This window comes from Limanda limanda, chromosome 16, assembly GCF_963576545.1.
Source record: "Limanda limanda chromosome 16, fLimLim1.1, whole genome shotgun sequence".
Lineage (NCBI taxonomy): Eukaryota > Metazoa > Chordata > Actinopteri > Pleuronectiformes > Pleuronectidae > Limanda > Limanda limanda.
Genome location: NC_083651.1, coordinates 3,240,158 through 3,258,284, shown reverse-complemented (window position 1 = coordinate 3,258,284; position 18,127 = coordinate 3,240,158). Strand labels below are relative to the sequence as shown.

Genomic DNA, 18,127 nt, shown 5'->3' with positions numbered 1-18,127 from the left:
TGATTCTTTTTATTATTAGGATTCTGATCCTCTCTAACGGCTGAAGAACTGCTTGACCTGGTGGAATATTACTGTGAGCAGCATTCACAATTCAATAACATCGTTTCTTCACTGTGGAAACTCCTCAAGCAATTTACCAAACCACGAGGACAAACTTCTAAAAACACTTCAGCCCACGGCTGTTTGCTTAAGTAGAAACTATTGTTAGTAATATCAAGGCCTGGGATTTTTAAGTTTGTGTTTCTTATGGAATAAAAAAGCAGTTCTCTAACAATGTGGAATATTAACTTAGATGCTCATTGAAGAAATAATATTAGGTTGGTGTTAGCTCAGTAACACACTGTGACTGTAGATTCATATTTCCTCTTATACTTTACAACTGGTGACATAGAAGGGTAGATACTTGGAAAATGTGTGTTTTGTTAGAATTCTATCCAACTACTTGTCATTAAATGTTTAAGATTAATGTCTCCTGCATAAAAACTGCAATAATGTAAAACTTCTAGCAGTGAAGGTAAAATGTGAACAAGAAATTATGCACATTTTTATGTATATGCATGTAATTATTTTCTTACTTCCTTGAATTTGAATGTCAAAGTGGAAAAGTGATAATAGAAATGTGGTCACCACAAAAAAGTTTGACATTTTAAAAAGGAAAATCGGAGCCTGATGTACAGTTTGTGTGTAGTTTGGAGAAATCCTTCCACCAGTGACTCCCGACATTAACAATACATCACAAAGCACCATTACAGAAAGCAATAAAATGTGCCATTTACCCTTTGGTGAGCAGTTTCCGTTTAAGTGTTTCACAGCGCGCCATGAGCGCACATATTTTTAGAATGGACTACCCCTTCGGGAATCAGCCCTGTGACCTGACATTAACAAAACCCAACCGGCAACAATAGCTTCCCCAGCAGCGACTGTGAAATGAATTACGAAGAAATGCTACGTGATTAGTCAGGGCGTGATGCTAGTTGACAAATAAAAGCGGCGCGTTCCCTTCGTGTGAGAGACGGAACATGTTGCTCTAGCGGCGGTTTGACTCCAGTTAGCGAGGGGGAAGTCTTGGCTCTTCCACGAGTCAGTGTGAGGCGGATCTAATGCATCTTGGCAATGAATAGTGTCCATTGATTCCACCACATCAAACTCACTTCCTCTTCACAAAGCCCCCTTGCGTGTCTCTTCCTTGGGGTTTTTCTTCAGTGTGTGACAGTGTGTGTGTGTGTGCGCATACAACCGTGGGTTCTGTCGGAACAAGGGAAACCAAGCCGAGCTCATGCAACTTTCATGTCTCTGCTGGCAGGCCTGTGGACCGACTGCCAACTGGAGGGAGATCCTGGACCCATGTATCTGACACTGATTGGGAGTGACTGATTATTTAGAGCGCTGTAACAGTCGCGGGGCGGAGAAGGTCGTGTTTATGTCGACTGATGAACTAAAGACACTAACATCGGGAACCTCTAACAACAACAAGCACAGGATGTATACCAGCGTTGACCTCAGACTTGTGGTATTAAGTCAGACATTTGTGCTCTGACCTGCTCTTTACTGAGAACACAGCCCCGCCGGTATCGGTGTGAGATCTCCTGAGAGAGGAATGGAGCAGTAATGTCATTTATCCGTGCGCCTCGGTTAATGTTTGCTCCCAGGGAAGTAGGAAATTGAGATAAAAGCTGGTGACCAATCGAGTGTCAGCCCGCGTCGTGCCGCCTGCGCTGATGACGCGCTGATAAAAGCGACGGATGAGAACATATGCTCGCTCCTCGGATCTCGCCGGTTTATCTCCGGGGCCTCTGCATATAGCGTATTAGTCAGCAAAGCTCATAAAACGTTATACACGAATCAATACTCGGCCGACTGGTTTGCCGGCTTTTTTTTATATTTTTTATTACAGGGCCTGGCCGTAAACGTTAAGTGTGAGTCATAATCAAGAACGACATAATATCCAAGATTTATGCCATTACCGAGCCTTTCGGCCTCATCGGTTTCAGACGGAGGTCGAGGGCACGGAGCTGTAAACTCAGGCCTGGAGGGATAATCTAGTCCAATCACGACGATGGACTTCGATCAGGTTTATCATACAGGTCGTCACCTTTCAACCCGACGTGTTCATCCATATATGCTGTGCAAGATTATGTATTTCTTTATGTTATTTTCCATATTCAAGAGCACGTTTAAGCTCTCTGAATCCCACTTGATATCTAAACACCAACATATGTCTTTATTGAAAAATCTTGTGTTGAGATCAAACATTTATGGCGTTTGGAGAAAGCAGACGCCCACATCACAGAATTTCGTCCATTGACAGTTTTCGGTCCAAGTCCTTCAGATGCATATCTAAGATTTCCTGTTTCTCTGTTGTTGATACTATCACTGTTCATCTGCACCTACGAGCCAATCAGAATCCAGCGTTTTTTCAGTGGCTCCGATATAAAGTCAGTTAATCAAATGAGCTTTCATGTAACACTCACTTAGTGGCGGTAATGCACCTCGACGTCGGTTGCCACCCGCCAATAAACCAAACCAAGAAGAAAGAGAATACATGCTAATGACTCGATGTTTTATTAGAGCAAATAAAGGCAGTTGAGTAATTTCTTACACTTGTTTTCTCTCTTGTGTTCTGTGGTTTGAACCGAAAAGGCTATAAAAAGAGCCAAGTTACAGTTGCTATATGCTATGACAATCCCTGCTCGGGGGAATAGTCGCGGTAATAAGAAGAAACATAAAAAAAAGCACGAGTCTTACCTTGAAGTCACAAATGCACGTCACCATGTTCCCGATTCGTAGACACTCGCCGTCGAACTTGCACGTGTTGGTGTCGCACAAGAACAGGTCCGTGTCCCGGTCATCGAAACCTGCAGGACCAAAGAAAACAAAAACAACAGTGACTACATGTTTCTCTATTAAGCCCTTGAAGCACATTTCCAACCTGCGCTCCAATCAGGTTCTTTCATAATGAGATTCTGCCATTAGTCACAGCTGCCCCAGCACGGTGTGCTCTGTGATCACACGCTGGGACGCTTTAAAAAGACAAAGCCAGAGCCCAGCACGATGATAGAATGCATTTTTTTAAAAGCACTAGTCTCTGTCTCTCCCGGTGAGAGGAACAAGAGATTGGTGTTTTGTTGATGATGGCGGGGGGGGGCGCTGTCTAATATGTCTGACCAAAATATCCCACATGTGCTCAATAGACCCGACACCTGCTGACCGCAGAGGCCGTGCCGTGGTTTTGTGTGCGCTGCATGGAAGCATCCGTATTCACCACGCTCTCTCCGAACACACGTTTACTCAGGTCGTTGTTTTTTTAACCGTCGTCTGCGTAGAACGAGGTTGACTCCCGGGGCGTTGTCCTGGAGAAGCAAACCTGGGACTTGATCCGATTCAGGCTGCGTTAGGGATCTCAAATGACTCCAACAAAGCATTCCGAATCAAATCACAGAGTCACATGGGCCCCAGACGGTAGACTCAGCTCAGGGCCATTAGTCTGTCTGAACTGATTGTTTACACACATAAAAAAAAAAAAACAACCCCATGTGCTTGTAGGCTTTTTGCATTTCAAAGTACATGAGTCTAAATTTAACCACATTCCAGCTGACACACACCGGGAGATGTTCCTTGTTGAAGTACTTTGATTCGTCCTTGTGGCCCCTGTTTATTCATTCGGTTTAATCTCACTACTGTCAAGGTGAAAGCAGGAAAGTTGATGTCTGTTGTGTGAATAAAACTCACAGCTCCAACTCATTGTGATGTGACACTGAGGAGATTTTCCCAGTTAACCTAAGAGCAGCACAACAGGAAATCTAATGAAAAACTAAACATACACTGTTTTGATTTGTATAATGAATAACTAACATGAAGTGACCCGACCATATAAAATATGTGTGTGTTTCTTTTTCCTATCTTTATTCACGAGTGTAGTCTTTCAGTTTAAGAGCAGGACTTATTGATTTCACATTCAGATTTAATGATCTCACTCCAATCCACTCGCATTGATGTTTTGTTGCTTGGACTAATTTCCCGCCCACCGGATTCCACTGCTCTCCTCGTGCTCACAATGCTTCTGTGCCCATGAACCTTGTGTTTCTCAGATAAATTGTACAAAAAAAAAAAAAATCAAACAGCATTCACAGAAGCAGAATGAGTACAAGGAGAAGAGCTTAAGATGGACGTTTGAGTGCAAGCGAAGGGTTTTGAGTGAAAGCATTCAGAAATCTGAACGTGTCAGTAAGTCCAGCTCTCAAAATGAAAGATGCCATTTGTGTGTCGTCCCGATAGAAGACTTCTCTGATTCTCCTTTGGTTTATACTCTGAAGAGCTTAGCATTAACAGTCAAGCGTTTCCATGTGACTATAAAATCTGTCCCATGAGCTCTAAAAGGCTGTAAAGCTCTACTGATACACCAACGCTTATATAGGCTTAATACAGTTCTAAGTCCTCACATATGCAAAGCAAAATTGCAGGTCATGCTCGTGTCATGGGACAATTTATACAGCTGCGGGGACTTTCTGCATTGAGATAATAGGATCTCCAGTTATGTTTACGCCACTGTTGATAATAATAATAAAGCTGTTGCAATTTTAAGAATCAAAGCAATCGCCTGGGGCTAAATGTCTCAAAATGAGCTTGTCCCTGTGGGCGTGACGATACGGAATAAAAACACACATTCATACTATTTTGTCAATTCAGTAACTAAGAGCCATCTTAATGAGGTCATTGTGCAATTAGAATCGCGAGACAAGTTAACGCAGTGTAATGTGTTTCATCCTTAGCGTGAAGTTGAAGTGAAGTCCACAACTCTGTGCTTCACCCGATCAGATGACTGGATATTGATGGTCAACACAATATGTAAAAGGCATTAATGTGACCTTGATTAATGCAATTAGCCGAAACTTGAGCTTGAACAGCAGCTTTGAGGTTTTAACATTTATTTAAATGCTAGTTAGTTTGTAATACATGTGACAAATATTGTAAAGTCAAGCCCAGAAGGCATGGGGAATTTGTATTTGGAAACTGAGGATGAACATCAAAAGGCTCATATTTGATGCTCAAAGATGAACAGTGGAGGGGGGGGGGGTTGCTGTGTTTGTCCCGTTTCATGCTTTGTGGCCTTGTGATAAAATTGTTTTATCGATTAAAACTATATGTGCATTTTAACCGATATGTGACTGGGATCATGTGAGCATAAAAAGTCAATGGATGTTATATTTGATGTAACATCCAGTGTCCTTTTACTGGTGTCTCACTAAGAACCTTTAAAACTGTATCTGTCCTTCCAGTGGAGAGACAAACCAGAGACTGAATACAAAGATAGATGATGTGACAGCTCCCCAAAAACAAAGCCTGGGTGCTGGCTGCAGTACGAGTCATAAAACCACCTCCTGCATGTTAGTGGACGGGACATGGACCAAACCACAAAGTCAAACCAAAGTGTCAAATACATTTATCTCAAAGATGGTTTCTGTCATTTTTAGGTTGTTCTCATCACAAAGAGTAAGATATGTCGTTATTTGTTTCTACAAAAGTGGGGTGAGATGTCGTGATTGGCAGCTGAGATGGATTTGCAATTGGTCGAGTGCGTTTATTGGCGAGACCTCACAACCAGCGACTCCATCCACCAATCACTCCTTTCCTTCCAGTGCCAAAGACGGCAGTGTTCCTACCCCGGATAGTTCAGCTTCATTTCTTGGAGAGTGGCAGGAAGTGGAGACGTGTCGTTCGTCTTTATATACAGTCTATGGTATAATAAACATTATTTTACTGAGCTTATTTAACCAAGTAGCTCCAGAATGAACAGGAATCTCCTGCCTGATCTCATAGCGATTTTTCTCTGGCTTCATTATTATTAAAAGCTCACCAAGAGCAGGTGAGACGTGACTCAAGGAAACTTCAGCAGCATGTCTTGATACTTTCTTCCTCAGTTTATCTCCACCCAAGCATGACGCCTTCTGTTCCATTCACACCTGGTGAAGGTCTCAATGTCAAATAACAAATAACAAATTCAAATAACAGTCATCAAGCACTACCCATCACAGCAACAGCAACTGAAGAATAAATTCAAAGTTTTACTGTTTGAATAATAATCACCTCCAGCACTTTGTAAACCACTGTTATATTTTTAATCCACGGGAGTGTTAAAGGTGCCAGTGAGACAAAAACCTCATAAGTGCTCTACTCGAATAAAAAGTTCAATGAAACTCAAAATGAAGCACATAAAAGAGGTCACTTTTGCCGGTGTGGACTCTTTATGAGAAGAGTTTAATCACCAGACTCAGACATAATCGCTGTGTCCTGCACTTTGCACTCCAACGTCCATACTACGGGCCCGAGAGTCTACACTGCTATTTTCTGTCCACAGATACGTTGTTATTATTATAATCTGACACTGAGACTCACAACCTTCTGTAACTTCACTGTAATAACCCGCGCCCTTCTCCACTTCTAACAGCCCTCCTTGGTATGCAACAACCTCTCAGGAGATAATAATAATACCCCCAGAGGACGAGAAGCCCAGGCTAAAAACCAACCTGCTATTTGCCGAGATTCCGAGTGACCGTAAAGTGCAATCGAGCCAAGAACAGTGACACGAGAGGCTCGGATGAAACAAGGCCCTCGACCCAAAGAACCATGCAAGGCAATTGGGACAGCCACAAAAAACAATTGTCACCCGGGTAACTGGCATGTTGGTAGATCACTGGAGAGAGGCATTACTACCAAAACAATCATACTACTGGGAAGGTGAATACGCATGATTGAAAAATATTAGACAATTGTCCGACCAGCTTGTACTCTTTGTAAAAAGGTTTCTCTATTCTTTTTTAGAAATCATTTCAAGTATAATAAACATTATTTTACTGAGCTTATTTAACCAAGTAGCTCCAGAATGAATAGGAATCTCCTGCCTGATCTCATAGCGATTTTTCTCTGGCTTCATTATTATTAAAAGCTCACCAAGAGCAGGTGAGACGTGACTCAAGGAAACTTCAGCGGCATGTCTTGATACTTTCTTCCTAAGTTTATCGCCACCCCAGCATGACGCCCTCTGTTCCATTCACACCTGGTAAAGGTCTCAATGTCAAATAACAAATAACAAATTCAAATTTGGTAGTAATGTCTCTCTCCAGTAGATCACTGGAGAGAGACATTACTACCAAAACAATCATACTACTGGGAAGGTGAATACGCATGATTGGAAAATATTAGACAATTGTCCGACCAGCTGGTACTCTTTGAAAAAAGGCTTTCTCTATTATTTTTTAGAAATGATTTCAAGCTACTAATTTGATGGTGTGATACCGTAGCTTTTTTTTTTTCCCCAGCGTTCCTGGGCAGCCGGCTGTGCAAAACAAACACATGGACAAAAGGCAATTGTGTTTTTAAATAAAAGGGAACAGAGAGAATGTAGCTTCGCCTCGTGCCATCAAACTGTCGTCTTTACCAAGAAACAGATGTGAAGCTTGGACATCGGCAGTAAACAAGAACGCACTTACAAGTAATACCTCAGAGGAATTTATTTTCCGATGGAGTCATCCTTGTTGTCTTATGAACTATAGTGCTATAAGAATTGTAGATAAAAAGAAAGAAGTGCACTTTGTCTATACTCACATGAAACAAATAGATGTTTCTGCAAAGTGTTGACAAGGATGTAAGTAACATATGAGCTTTTGTTGAAGATATAAAGCCTCTGTAGAAATATAGATTAAAAGTAGTGGTAGAACCTGAGAGGTGATTTGTTGTATTGTCAGTTGTTGGCCTTGGTAAAACAATACTCTGAAAAATGTTCAAAGTAATTCATGACACACGATCATGCTTAAATGCAAACAAGTTTTTTATCCTTGGGATTGCACATCTTTAAACCTTAAGAGTGTTATCCATTAGTAAAATCCCTTTTCAGATTCTGTATGGAAGCTGTTTTGAATTCTACATACATTTGAAAGACATCAGCATTAATATTTATTTAAACGAATTGTAATTAAAAATCTGTTCAGATTCACAAAATTAGTTCATTTTCAGGTAATGAAAGGGAGATTTGGTCAAATTTGGAGAGTGACAATGTTAAAATGATTGTGTTTGTAAAAGTAACAGCTAAAAAGTGTTGTTTAAAAGTTGATTTTCAAATGTATATTCTATTATTCTATTATTGCTTTGGCCTCAACGTTAATACAATGAGACAGTTTCCCTGTTGAGCAGCTTACAACAAAAACCCTGACCTGCTCTGCACACAACTAGAGTTTTCTAGCTATAACGTCCACATCTCACCAGTGAACAAAGCAAAGCATTTACTGTTATTGTTCAGTCTCCAACATCGGATCGATTTCAGAGCTGAAAAATCCGCTCTGACATCTACAAAGTGCCCGTCTGACGAAAATACAAACAAAACGACAGCATGTCTCTGTTGCAAAAGAAAAATTCAATTCGGAAAAGTAAACGTTGCGAAATTTTTTCCATTTCTATTGAGCACTTTGAACAACAAACTCCAACACTTTAAATCATGTCAAAGCAGAATTCCTATAATAAGAATCATCTTTCAAGAGGAGCTTTTTCCAATGTGCAGAACTCGCCAGAGATCAGCATTTTAGAACTAGGCCTTTTTGTCAAGAACAAGTTTTGGAAGTAAAGTATCATAAAGTAGTACAAAATAAGGTTGAGGAATATTTGTTAAATCAGAACTGTTAAATCAACCTCAACTCAAACTCAGAGCCTTGAAGAAAACCCCTTAGATTGACACCCCTATTTGTTATTATGTCTAAAAGTAATGTTGATACAGGATTTTTAAAAGGTCTGAGTATTAATATAGGCCATTTTTGTAAGGCAACGAAATGGGCGGACGTCAAACCTGTGTTAGAAGGATAAAATATTGGGTGGAAACAAGTCATTTGAGTCGTTGTTCGCTAAAATGTTTGCCGTAGATTGATGGCTAAAGCTGCGTAATATTTTAGTTGAAGCTACCTAACATGATTAATAAAGTAAGATAGCTAACTTCTTCTTCTTCCCAGAAAGTGAAGCCAAAGCAATAAGGCGCTTTGAATCAACCGCACCATGATTACTTCATAGACTTGATTATTTCCGTGGCCAGCACAAGATGGCAGCATTTGGATCTGGGATGTTATGGATTCATTTCTGGATGCTGGGAGCAAGTGGGGACACGTTGTCTCTTTTTATAGACATAGATACCTAACGTGTCAGCTGAAGTTACGTGATTTTTTAGATAGGTTTCTAGCCAAAGATACACAACAAAGTGACGTTTCACCTCACACATGTTGCTATCACACATCAGGAAACCCTTAAGCAATAGGAGATCTAAAGACATAGGTATGTCCACACTACGAGAAATGTGTAACACAAGAGAAAGTAAGAGAGGGGTGAGGGTAAAAGATAAAAAGAGAGAGAGAGATAACTGAGATGTTTCAGATCCAGCACGGGACACAAAGCTAGCCCTGTTTCACTTCCTGGTAAATAAGGATTTATCACAAGGTCTGATGTTAATTTTTCTCTGAGGCTTCTCCGTTAACTATTCTTCCAACTATAAGCACAGATATTATAATGGCATGTCCCTCTGGTGTGCCGTGTAAAATGCCAATGTGTGCTCATTGATACAGCTTGAGTTGCACTGTGTCAGAGGCCAGGGAAACTTACACTTCCTGCTCATGCCCTGTCGTTCCAGGAGGAAATTACAGTAAACTGAATAATTGACGAAAACAAGCTGGCAAACATCAAATATTGAAAAGGTAATGTTTATATGCTAACGATTTAGATGGCAAGCGAAGCACTTACTTGTCTAAAGGAGAGAGCTTGTCAGCCAAATGCTTCTCCTCCTACCTACCTGGAATTTCACATCGCTAAGAAGAACAAAGAGTCCTTACCCCCCCCAACCCCCTAACCCCCCCCCCTGTTTTAAGCATTGTGCTGATCAATAATTAAGCAGGCTAAATTAATAATGAAGGCTGAACAACCACAGTGGTGAGACATCCTTTCTTGACCTTTCTCATGCTGGGGGCTCTTTTTTCTTTACCTTTGCAACAGGTCTTTAATTGTTTGTCATGGAAGGAAGTAGTTATAGTTAATCCCCCATTATGCTTATTAAAAGGCACAATAACTCTCGGCACACACTTCGCACTAAGCACAGAAAATAAAGCAACATCAATTGGTATATTTTCATGTCCTTACCCTTTGCCGATACTGCTTCATCTTATGTCTGATACTGTTCTATTTCTGCTTTCTCTAAGTTACGTGGAACCTGGATAAAAGAGAAGCACTTTTTCCCTTTCTGTTGGCGAAAAGCCGATGGACAATTCTCCCAAGACTACTGGTAATTCTCTCTGCTTGATGGGATTTACAGGGGGCTTTGCATATTCTGTGCTTATCCCTGTCACTTCCACTATCAAAGCATCGCATTGGGCTTTCAGAGTTAACTATCGAAGGGGATTCAGTAGAGAGGGGATTGTTGCCTCCTCAAACTAATTCCCTCACATGAAATGTAATGTATACAACAGGGTAAATAAACTCTGGGTAGATATCCGTACCGCCTACTCAAATACTACGATCTGTCAAAAAGTTGTGATACCGCTACTTAAGGAGGCATCGGGCAGAAGAGGAACATTAACATTCTGTGCATCGACTTGTTTTTCTCTGTGGATAAAAACAATGTCAAAATGACATGAGCTGACTGTTAGCAGAAAATGCAGCGATTAAAGTCCGGGCAGGATAACACACCAAATCTCACCGGGTAAAATGGTTTGACTGTGGTAATCACAGTAAATCGTTTTTTTTTAAAAAGATGCTCACTTACAGAAGATGTACTACGGGAAACACCGGCATTTGGAAAGTACTATTACATGCATTTTAATGTGTGAGCATGTTGGCTCAAGAAGAAAATCCTTATGGCTGCATTAATCAATATCTGTATATAATGAATGGAAATGAGGATGTGAAAGTGGTCACTCTCAGTGATAAAGCTACAGAGAGTAATCACAGACTCTGCAGTTCCCCTCAACTGAGTCTCCAGCCTCTTCTCGCTCATTACTTTGGTTTTATGGCCCGTACCCGACTGTTCTGGTGACTTTCACTGCTTTCGTCAGCACTGTTTCCTGATGCAGCCAAAAAAAGGACAAAACTTTGAGCTCTACCCGGCCAGGATAAAACAGACACAAAGATATTTCCATCAGGAGGTGGTTATCTTTCTAATGCCCACTGTTGACCAAAAAAACACTAAACATGGGTTTAAAGGCAATATTTTAAAGGATTTGCTTTATATCCGATGTCTGTCTACGTACCAATCTAGCATTAGTTATTGTTTAGATTCTATTTCACTCCTTTCCTCTATCACAGTTAGCATGCTAACTAGCAGTCTGTCCTGAGGAGGTAGCAGTGTTCACGGGTTGAATTATAACCTCATGTGCTCTACTCACCACAGAATCCCACGAGAAAACTTACATATAGCACCTTTAAAGTTGAATAGTAAAAGTATGAAGTATAATACATGTGTACTTCCAGCATGTAGCTGAAACGGCCATAGGGTTCGGTCTCATTCTGAAAAGGAACATAGTCTGGTGGTTCAGACCAAGCAGTGTACTCATACATTCATTAGTTGGGCCATATACTGCTTATGCTTTGAGTTGCTGCAGGAGGAGACCGGAGCCTGTCCCAGCTGACAGTGGGTTAGAGGCAGGTACACTGTGGACAGGACCCCGGACCAGACAGAAACAACCGCTCACACCTACGGGCAATTTAGAGAAGCTGACACATGCCTGAGGACTTTGGGAGAAAGCTGGAGTAGGAAGAGAAAACATGCAAACTCCAAACAGAAACAGGTCCGAGCCTTCTTGAAACCTGGGTGCTAACAACCACTACAACCAGGTATTACCAATCAATATAAAGGAAATGAGTCAATATCAATAAAATGTTGATCATCATTTAATCTGTGCAGTGCATCCACATGTCTAAATATAATTTATGCTGCAAAATAGCTCAAGTAGTGAGAATGAACAGAATTTTTCTCTTTTTCAAAAATCCATCCTCATGCATCTTTGGCCCTTCGCATTAATTATAATGACTTCTTATTCTCCAACAGTGGAGCCCTCAGTGGCAGTTTGTTCCCGGCCGTCAACAGATGTCAGGCAGACAGAATGGCAATCTTTGTCGCACCAAGTCTTTTGTCCATCTGTTTTTATTCCACCAACAGAATCTCATTCAGCGCTCGTTCAAAGGCTCCACGGCTGAAACTGGTACCCGCTTGTCATGACACTGAACTCATCACCCACCTGTCACTCAAGGCCGCTGTTGTTAAAGTGCATGATATGAGGAACAGGTGAATGAATAAGCCCTGGGAATCACTGTCAGTTGTATTATTATTATTGTTATTATGAGAATTACTCTTGAAGAGGGCTTATCTTTTTCCGTTGTTGTCTTCAATTAAATTCAAATGGGGCCGGGCGCGTGTGTTTGCGTGCATGTGTGTGTGTGTGTGTGTGTCAGTGTGAGTGTTTTGTGTGTGATGCTCAGTGCATGCACTTAAGCTTCCTCAAGGCGTGTTGGATAAAAGCCTTCGCTGAAATGCACGCCAGAGTGTGTCAGGAAGTGGGGAGGTAGGCAAATGTGTTATTTGGACGGAGCATGTATTCCGTTATCGATCATTACAAACCAATCATCGCCACCATCAGCAGCAGCAGCAGCAGCAGAAACCCAGTCTACAGTGTGGTACGGAGGTCAGGAGGTCCAAATACCACGAGGGAGAATCACCGAAATGTAACATGTTCCAACAGATCCGCTCATTAATCACCGCTATTGACATTCGCTTGTGGATTCCTGGAAGAACGACTCTGAGGCAAAAAAACTGTCTCGACAACAAATCAGAGCTGGACGGCAACTGGAGCTCTAAACGCTTTAAAAACAAATCGAGTACTAGTGAGAAACATGTGTTTGAATAACGAGGAATTCAAACTGTTTTAGATCAGAGTAATTAAAAAGCAATACATGTCGTCTCATGCAGATGATTTGAATCTAAACATGAATCAAGCGGTTTTAAGTAGCCAACTATCATAGATAAATAAATCCATTTAGAAAACTTTGATTGTTACAGGGTGGTTTACTGGTGGAGAGTGAGCTGTTCATTTATTTGTATTCTCCTGCCCCATGCATGTCACTGTACATGATCTTTCTCTTTGAGTTCTTCTTGATTTAGATATCCTTGTGCAGCCTGCCTGTGGGCCTGCTCTGTCTCTGGCTGGGAACAGGCAGGACTCTCTGTCTCTGTGGGCGTTCGACGTGTGGCTGCGACGAGCTGCAATATCAATACTCGTGTGAGAGAGAGAGAGTAGAATCGGCTCGGGAGCTATTTTAAGGTTTCAGACTCGGACAGGGGGGGAATATATATCTATGGCGGCTGATTTACAGAGAGAGGAGGACGAGGCTCTGCTCCTCTCTCCCCGCGGAGGGAGACAACTTCCCCGGCTGCAGGAGAACCGATGTGCGGTGTCTCACTTCCCGGTACCGACACCACCGAGCTGCCGGAGACGAAGCCTCATTACCCGGGTGTGGAATAATTTTTGGGGGAATTAACCCGAGCGATCGAAATAGAATAAAAAAGAAATAGACAGGAGAGTTGATCAGATCCGTTAAAGTTCAGTATTTCTGGTTGAAGCCTAAAAATTGACAGTGTTGGTTTTGCACATCGCGTTAACATGCAACCCCCGTCCACATACATGTGTTTAGAATGACCCTAATGTCGCAGCCTCCACTTAGTTTTAATGGGTCTTCTTCCCCGGGAGTTTATCCGGACGTCTCCCACCCCCCAACAACAACTCTGCATCCTCTCATCATGGAGCTTTGCAGCTTTGCAGCTTTGCAGCGTTTTGTGTCTGCACCCAGATAAATGCTTCCACAGCAGCAGCAGCAGCAGCAGCAGCTCTGCAGCCGGGCACGGTCCCATGCATGTGCACAGACACACAAACAAACACCACAACAAACAAACAACAACAACAACAACAACCACAACATGCGTGCAGCCTCACCGGAGCAGTTCCAGCCGGTCGGAGTCTGGCAGTCGCTGAGGGAGGACGGGAAGGCGCGCAGCTGCTCCACAGGTAAAGTGGCGAGGAAGGAGATGATGGTGACCCGGAGCAGACCCCCCGCGGCGCCGCGGTGCTCCGGGGACAGACCCATGGCTCCTCACCGGGTCCTCACCGGGGGGCGAGGAAGAGGAGGAGGAGGAGGAGGAGGAGGGGGGGAGAGGCGGACGAGCACCGACACCACCAGCAGCAGCGACTCCTCCAATCCCGACGGGCTCAGCGGGGCGCCTAGACACCGACCGCTGACCATCTTCCGTACGGCCACACCGCGCCCCCCATGGAGCAGAGCCCGGGTGCAGAGAGCGATCCCCGGCAAGGCTGCTGCTGCAAGAGGTGGGGGGGGGGGAGACTGGCGAGGGTGTGGGTGAGCGATGGAGGTTGAGGAAGGTGGAACGCAAAAAAAAAAAAAAAAATCAAAATTACCAGAAAAATTAAAAAAGTTATTTATCCAGGCGGGCGAGGAGGACTTGGCGAGGAGGAGAGGAGGGATGCTTAGAGGTGAGGAAGGGGGGAGAGGAGGAAGAAGGATGAGAACAGAAAGAAAGAAAGAAAGAAAGAAAAAGGAAGGAGGTGATAGAAGAGTGAAAGTGAGAGGATGCAGCCGGAGGATCCCGAGGACACGACGGGGTCTGGAGGCAGAAGAGAGAGATAGAATCCACGGAGCTGCGCACCGAGCGGTCACTGAGTCTGAGAGTGTTCAGCGAGTGGGTCTCTCTCTCTCTCTCTCTCTCTCTCTCTCTCTCTCTCTCTCTCTCTCTCTCTCTCTCTCTCTCTCTCTCTACCGCTCTCTCTCTCTCTCTCTCTACCGCTCTCTCTCTCTCTCTCCCTCTCTCTCTCTACAGCTCTCTCTCTCTCTCTCTCTCTCTCTCTACCGCTCTCTCTCCCTCTGTCTCTCTCTACCGCTCTCTCTCTCTCTCTCTCTCTCTCTCTACCGCTCTCTCTCTCTCTCTCCCTCTCTCTCTCTACAGCTCTCTCTCTCTCTCTCTCTCTCTCTCTACCGCTCTCTCCCTCCCTCTCTCTCCCGTTTACTGAGTGTGTTCAGCGAGTCGGTCTCTCTCTCTCTCTCTCTCTCTCTACCGCTCTCTCTCTCTCTCTCTCTCTCTCTCTCTCTCTCTCTCTCTCCCTATCTCTCTCCCTTCTCTCTCTACCTCTCTCTCCCTTTCTCTCCCGTTCACTGAGTGTGTTCAGCGAGTGGGTCTCTCTCTCGCTCCCTCTCTCTCTCTCTCTACCTCTCTCTCTCTCTCTCTCTCTCTCTCTCTCTCTCTCTCTCTCTCTCTCTCTCTCTACCTTTCTCTCCCAGCCTCTCTCTCCCTATCTCTCTCACTCACCAGCAGCTGGTTATGATCACGTGGAGTATGATGCGAACAGGGAGGGACGGAGGTGTGCTGGGTGGTGGGGTGGGTAGGTGGGGTGGGGTGGGGGGGCTCCTAGGTAATAATTGGAGTATCTTACTCTTACTGGTGTAGGTAAAAGAGAGGGAGACATAATGTAGAGATAGAGAGAGAGAGAGGGGGAGAGATAAAGAGAGAGATAGAGAGAGGGAGAGTGAGAGAGAGAGACTTCTCAAGGCGTACAGCCCCGGTCCCACGATGGAGGCTACACCCCGGATCGGCAGTGCAGCTTCCAGGCGAGCGTGCACTGACTCCAGCCTGTAATTGGCCGGAAGCATTTTAAAAAAGAAGTCTGCAGGAATGGATCCGTCCGGCCCGGGCCTGGCATAATTGCTCCGCTATTCAAACGGCACGGTTGCTATTCATAGGTCTGTGCCTGCGGGCGATTCCTCGAAGAGACCTCGATACCCGTTCGTCTACTTTGGACACAACCTCCCTCCGTCTCACGGGGCGGGGGTGCGGCCCTAGAAAGCAAAACAGCATCCGAGTTAGCGTTACAACATGAGAACACTCACCCTGTTTGAACCGAGGAAATTGGAAGCCATGTGCACGGAAAGGAAAAGTCCTGTAGAGGAGACAAAGGGGTTTCTGTTGAAGCCTGTCACGGCTGTGAAGACTCTCTGCCTCGGGATGTCAAGGAAGCAGAGCTGACAATCGCATGTTCACAAATAAGGCTTTTTATTCCTTTTCAATCAATCAATCAAATTTTATTTGTATAGCCCACATTCACAAATAACAATTCGTCTCATAGGGCTTTAACGTGGTGAGACATCCTCTGTCCTTAACCCTCAGCAAGAGTCAGGACAAACTACTAAAAACTCTTTTAACAGGTTAAAATATGTAGAAACCTCAGAGAGACACATGTGAGGATCCCTCTCCCAGGAAGGACAGAAGTGCAACAGATGTCAAGTGTAGGAAAACATCATCGGGATTAAAGATTTTTAGCAGCATCGATGATGGTAAACATTTTGAAGGATAACTTCAATACTATATGTCAAGTAGTCCTGCTGCAATCATAGTCTCTGGTCAGCAGCCAGAAAGATCACGATCCAGCATCAGGACCGGATCCACTATAGTCCACAGTCATTGTCCACTGGCGCCAGTTAGAATCCATCACCAGCCGCCGCCTCGGTCGTGGTCCACCATCATCCACAAAGGATCCTCCATTACCACTACGATCAGCTACTTATTAAAGATCATCAAATGGGAATATCCTTCATTTGTCTCTGCTAATGGGAAACATCACACATGGGTTCCACCTGCCAGGAAACAATCACAGCTCGTCACACGGACACACATGTTCACACCCAGAGGTCGTCAGGGTCGACTCGGTGAATGGGAAAATCTTTGGATTTCGATCATGGACACACTCAAGAGGTGAGCCAGGGGACTTCAGAGACCCTGATGATAATGACTAGGCATTTAAAAATGGCTGCCACAGAGACCACCACCCCCCAGCAACATGTGTTGGTGCTATTCCACAGGCTGTACAGACCATAGATATATATAAAGACTAGATGTCTCGTTCGACATAGCCGGACGTCAACACATGGCGGCCATCTTGCCAGAGGTTGCTCGCAGTGTCATATCTACATCTCTGACGTTTATAACAAACCAGACCGTTTCAAAATCGGTTGAAAATTGAGCAAGTTATGGTTATTCACCACTACCAACACAATGTTATGGGTGAGCGAGCAACCTCTGGCAAGATGGCCGCCATGTGGTGACGTCCGGCTCCGTTGGCCGGCAACGCAGACGAGACATCTAGTCTTCTTTATATATATCTATGGTACAGACAATGGCAGTGTGTTACTGACAGAAAGGGTTACTGATTTGTTTTCCGAATCACAGGACTGGAATAACAAGGACCAATCGTTTCATTTGGACCAATTGAAATTCGTTTGTGTAGCTGAAGCAGAGACGATAATCAGAAGTTCAGAAAATTCAGCTTCTAGCAGTTGTGTGTTCATCTGGGTGTAGCTTTGAGGGGAGTGCCTAACTTTTCCAGGATTACCAACCCTAGCTTTAAACACTATTGTATTGATAATGTTGTCAGTTCATCAATTAGTTTCCCTTGTGTTGCCAGAATTATCAACAGTTATCACTCAACTCCTTGTTTTGGAATTTACTGAACATACATTAACAATGTGAGTCCCCCAGGAAAGAAAAGGAAGTGCTGTGATAAACCCTCAGTCCACATGCTGGAGCAAGCTGTAAACACTGGGCTGACATGTTATCATCTTTACGGGTTGATACTGCAAACTCATTAGCAAACGGTGGCTAATCCAGCAGATAGGAAGAAACATTGGCATTCATCTGGAGTCTATGTCTCCATCGGCTCCTGAAGGAAATATCTGTCTGTGCAGCTGTTGAATGCTCGACTCTGCTCACCAGCTGTTAGCGCTGTCTGTCGGCCTCTTTACTGCCGGAGACAAGCAGGGTACAGTAGGGTGTTGGAGGGTTTAGTTTGGGAAACAGTCGACTTCTGCAATCCGAAAAACGATTCTCAACGGAAGGTGAGAGGCATATCAGGAAAGTTGCAAAATCAGGGAACAGCTAATTAAAAGATGCTGTGAGGCTCGGTGGAAGTGATCTGAACTGCAAAGGCTGATGCATCTGATTTACGAAAAATCAGTTGCTCCATTTTGGCTTCATGTTTAACAATAGTCACTA

At 43.7% G+C, this 18,127-nt stretch overlaps 1 protein-coding gene across 1 annotated transcript in view; it reads right to left on the bottom strand.

The window, feature by feature from the left end:
• tmeff2a (transmembrane protein with EGF-like and two follistatin-like domains 2a) overlaps nt 1–14,788 on the bottom strand; it is a 119,040-nt gene extending 104,252 nt beyond the window's left edge. Inside the window, exons 1-2 of the mRNA XM_061088930.1 lie at nt 14,007–14,788; nt 2,746–2,855 (exon numbers count right to left, since the gene is read on the bottom strand). Coding sequence (XP_060944913.1) covers nt 2,746–2,855; nt 14,007–14,157 — 261 coding nt within the window. The 5' untranslated portion in view covers nt 14,158–14,788. The remainder of the gene's footprint in view (nt 1–2,745; nt 2,856–14,006) is intronic.
• Nucleotides 14,789–18,127: the final 3,339 nt, after the last annotated feature.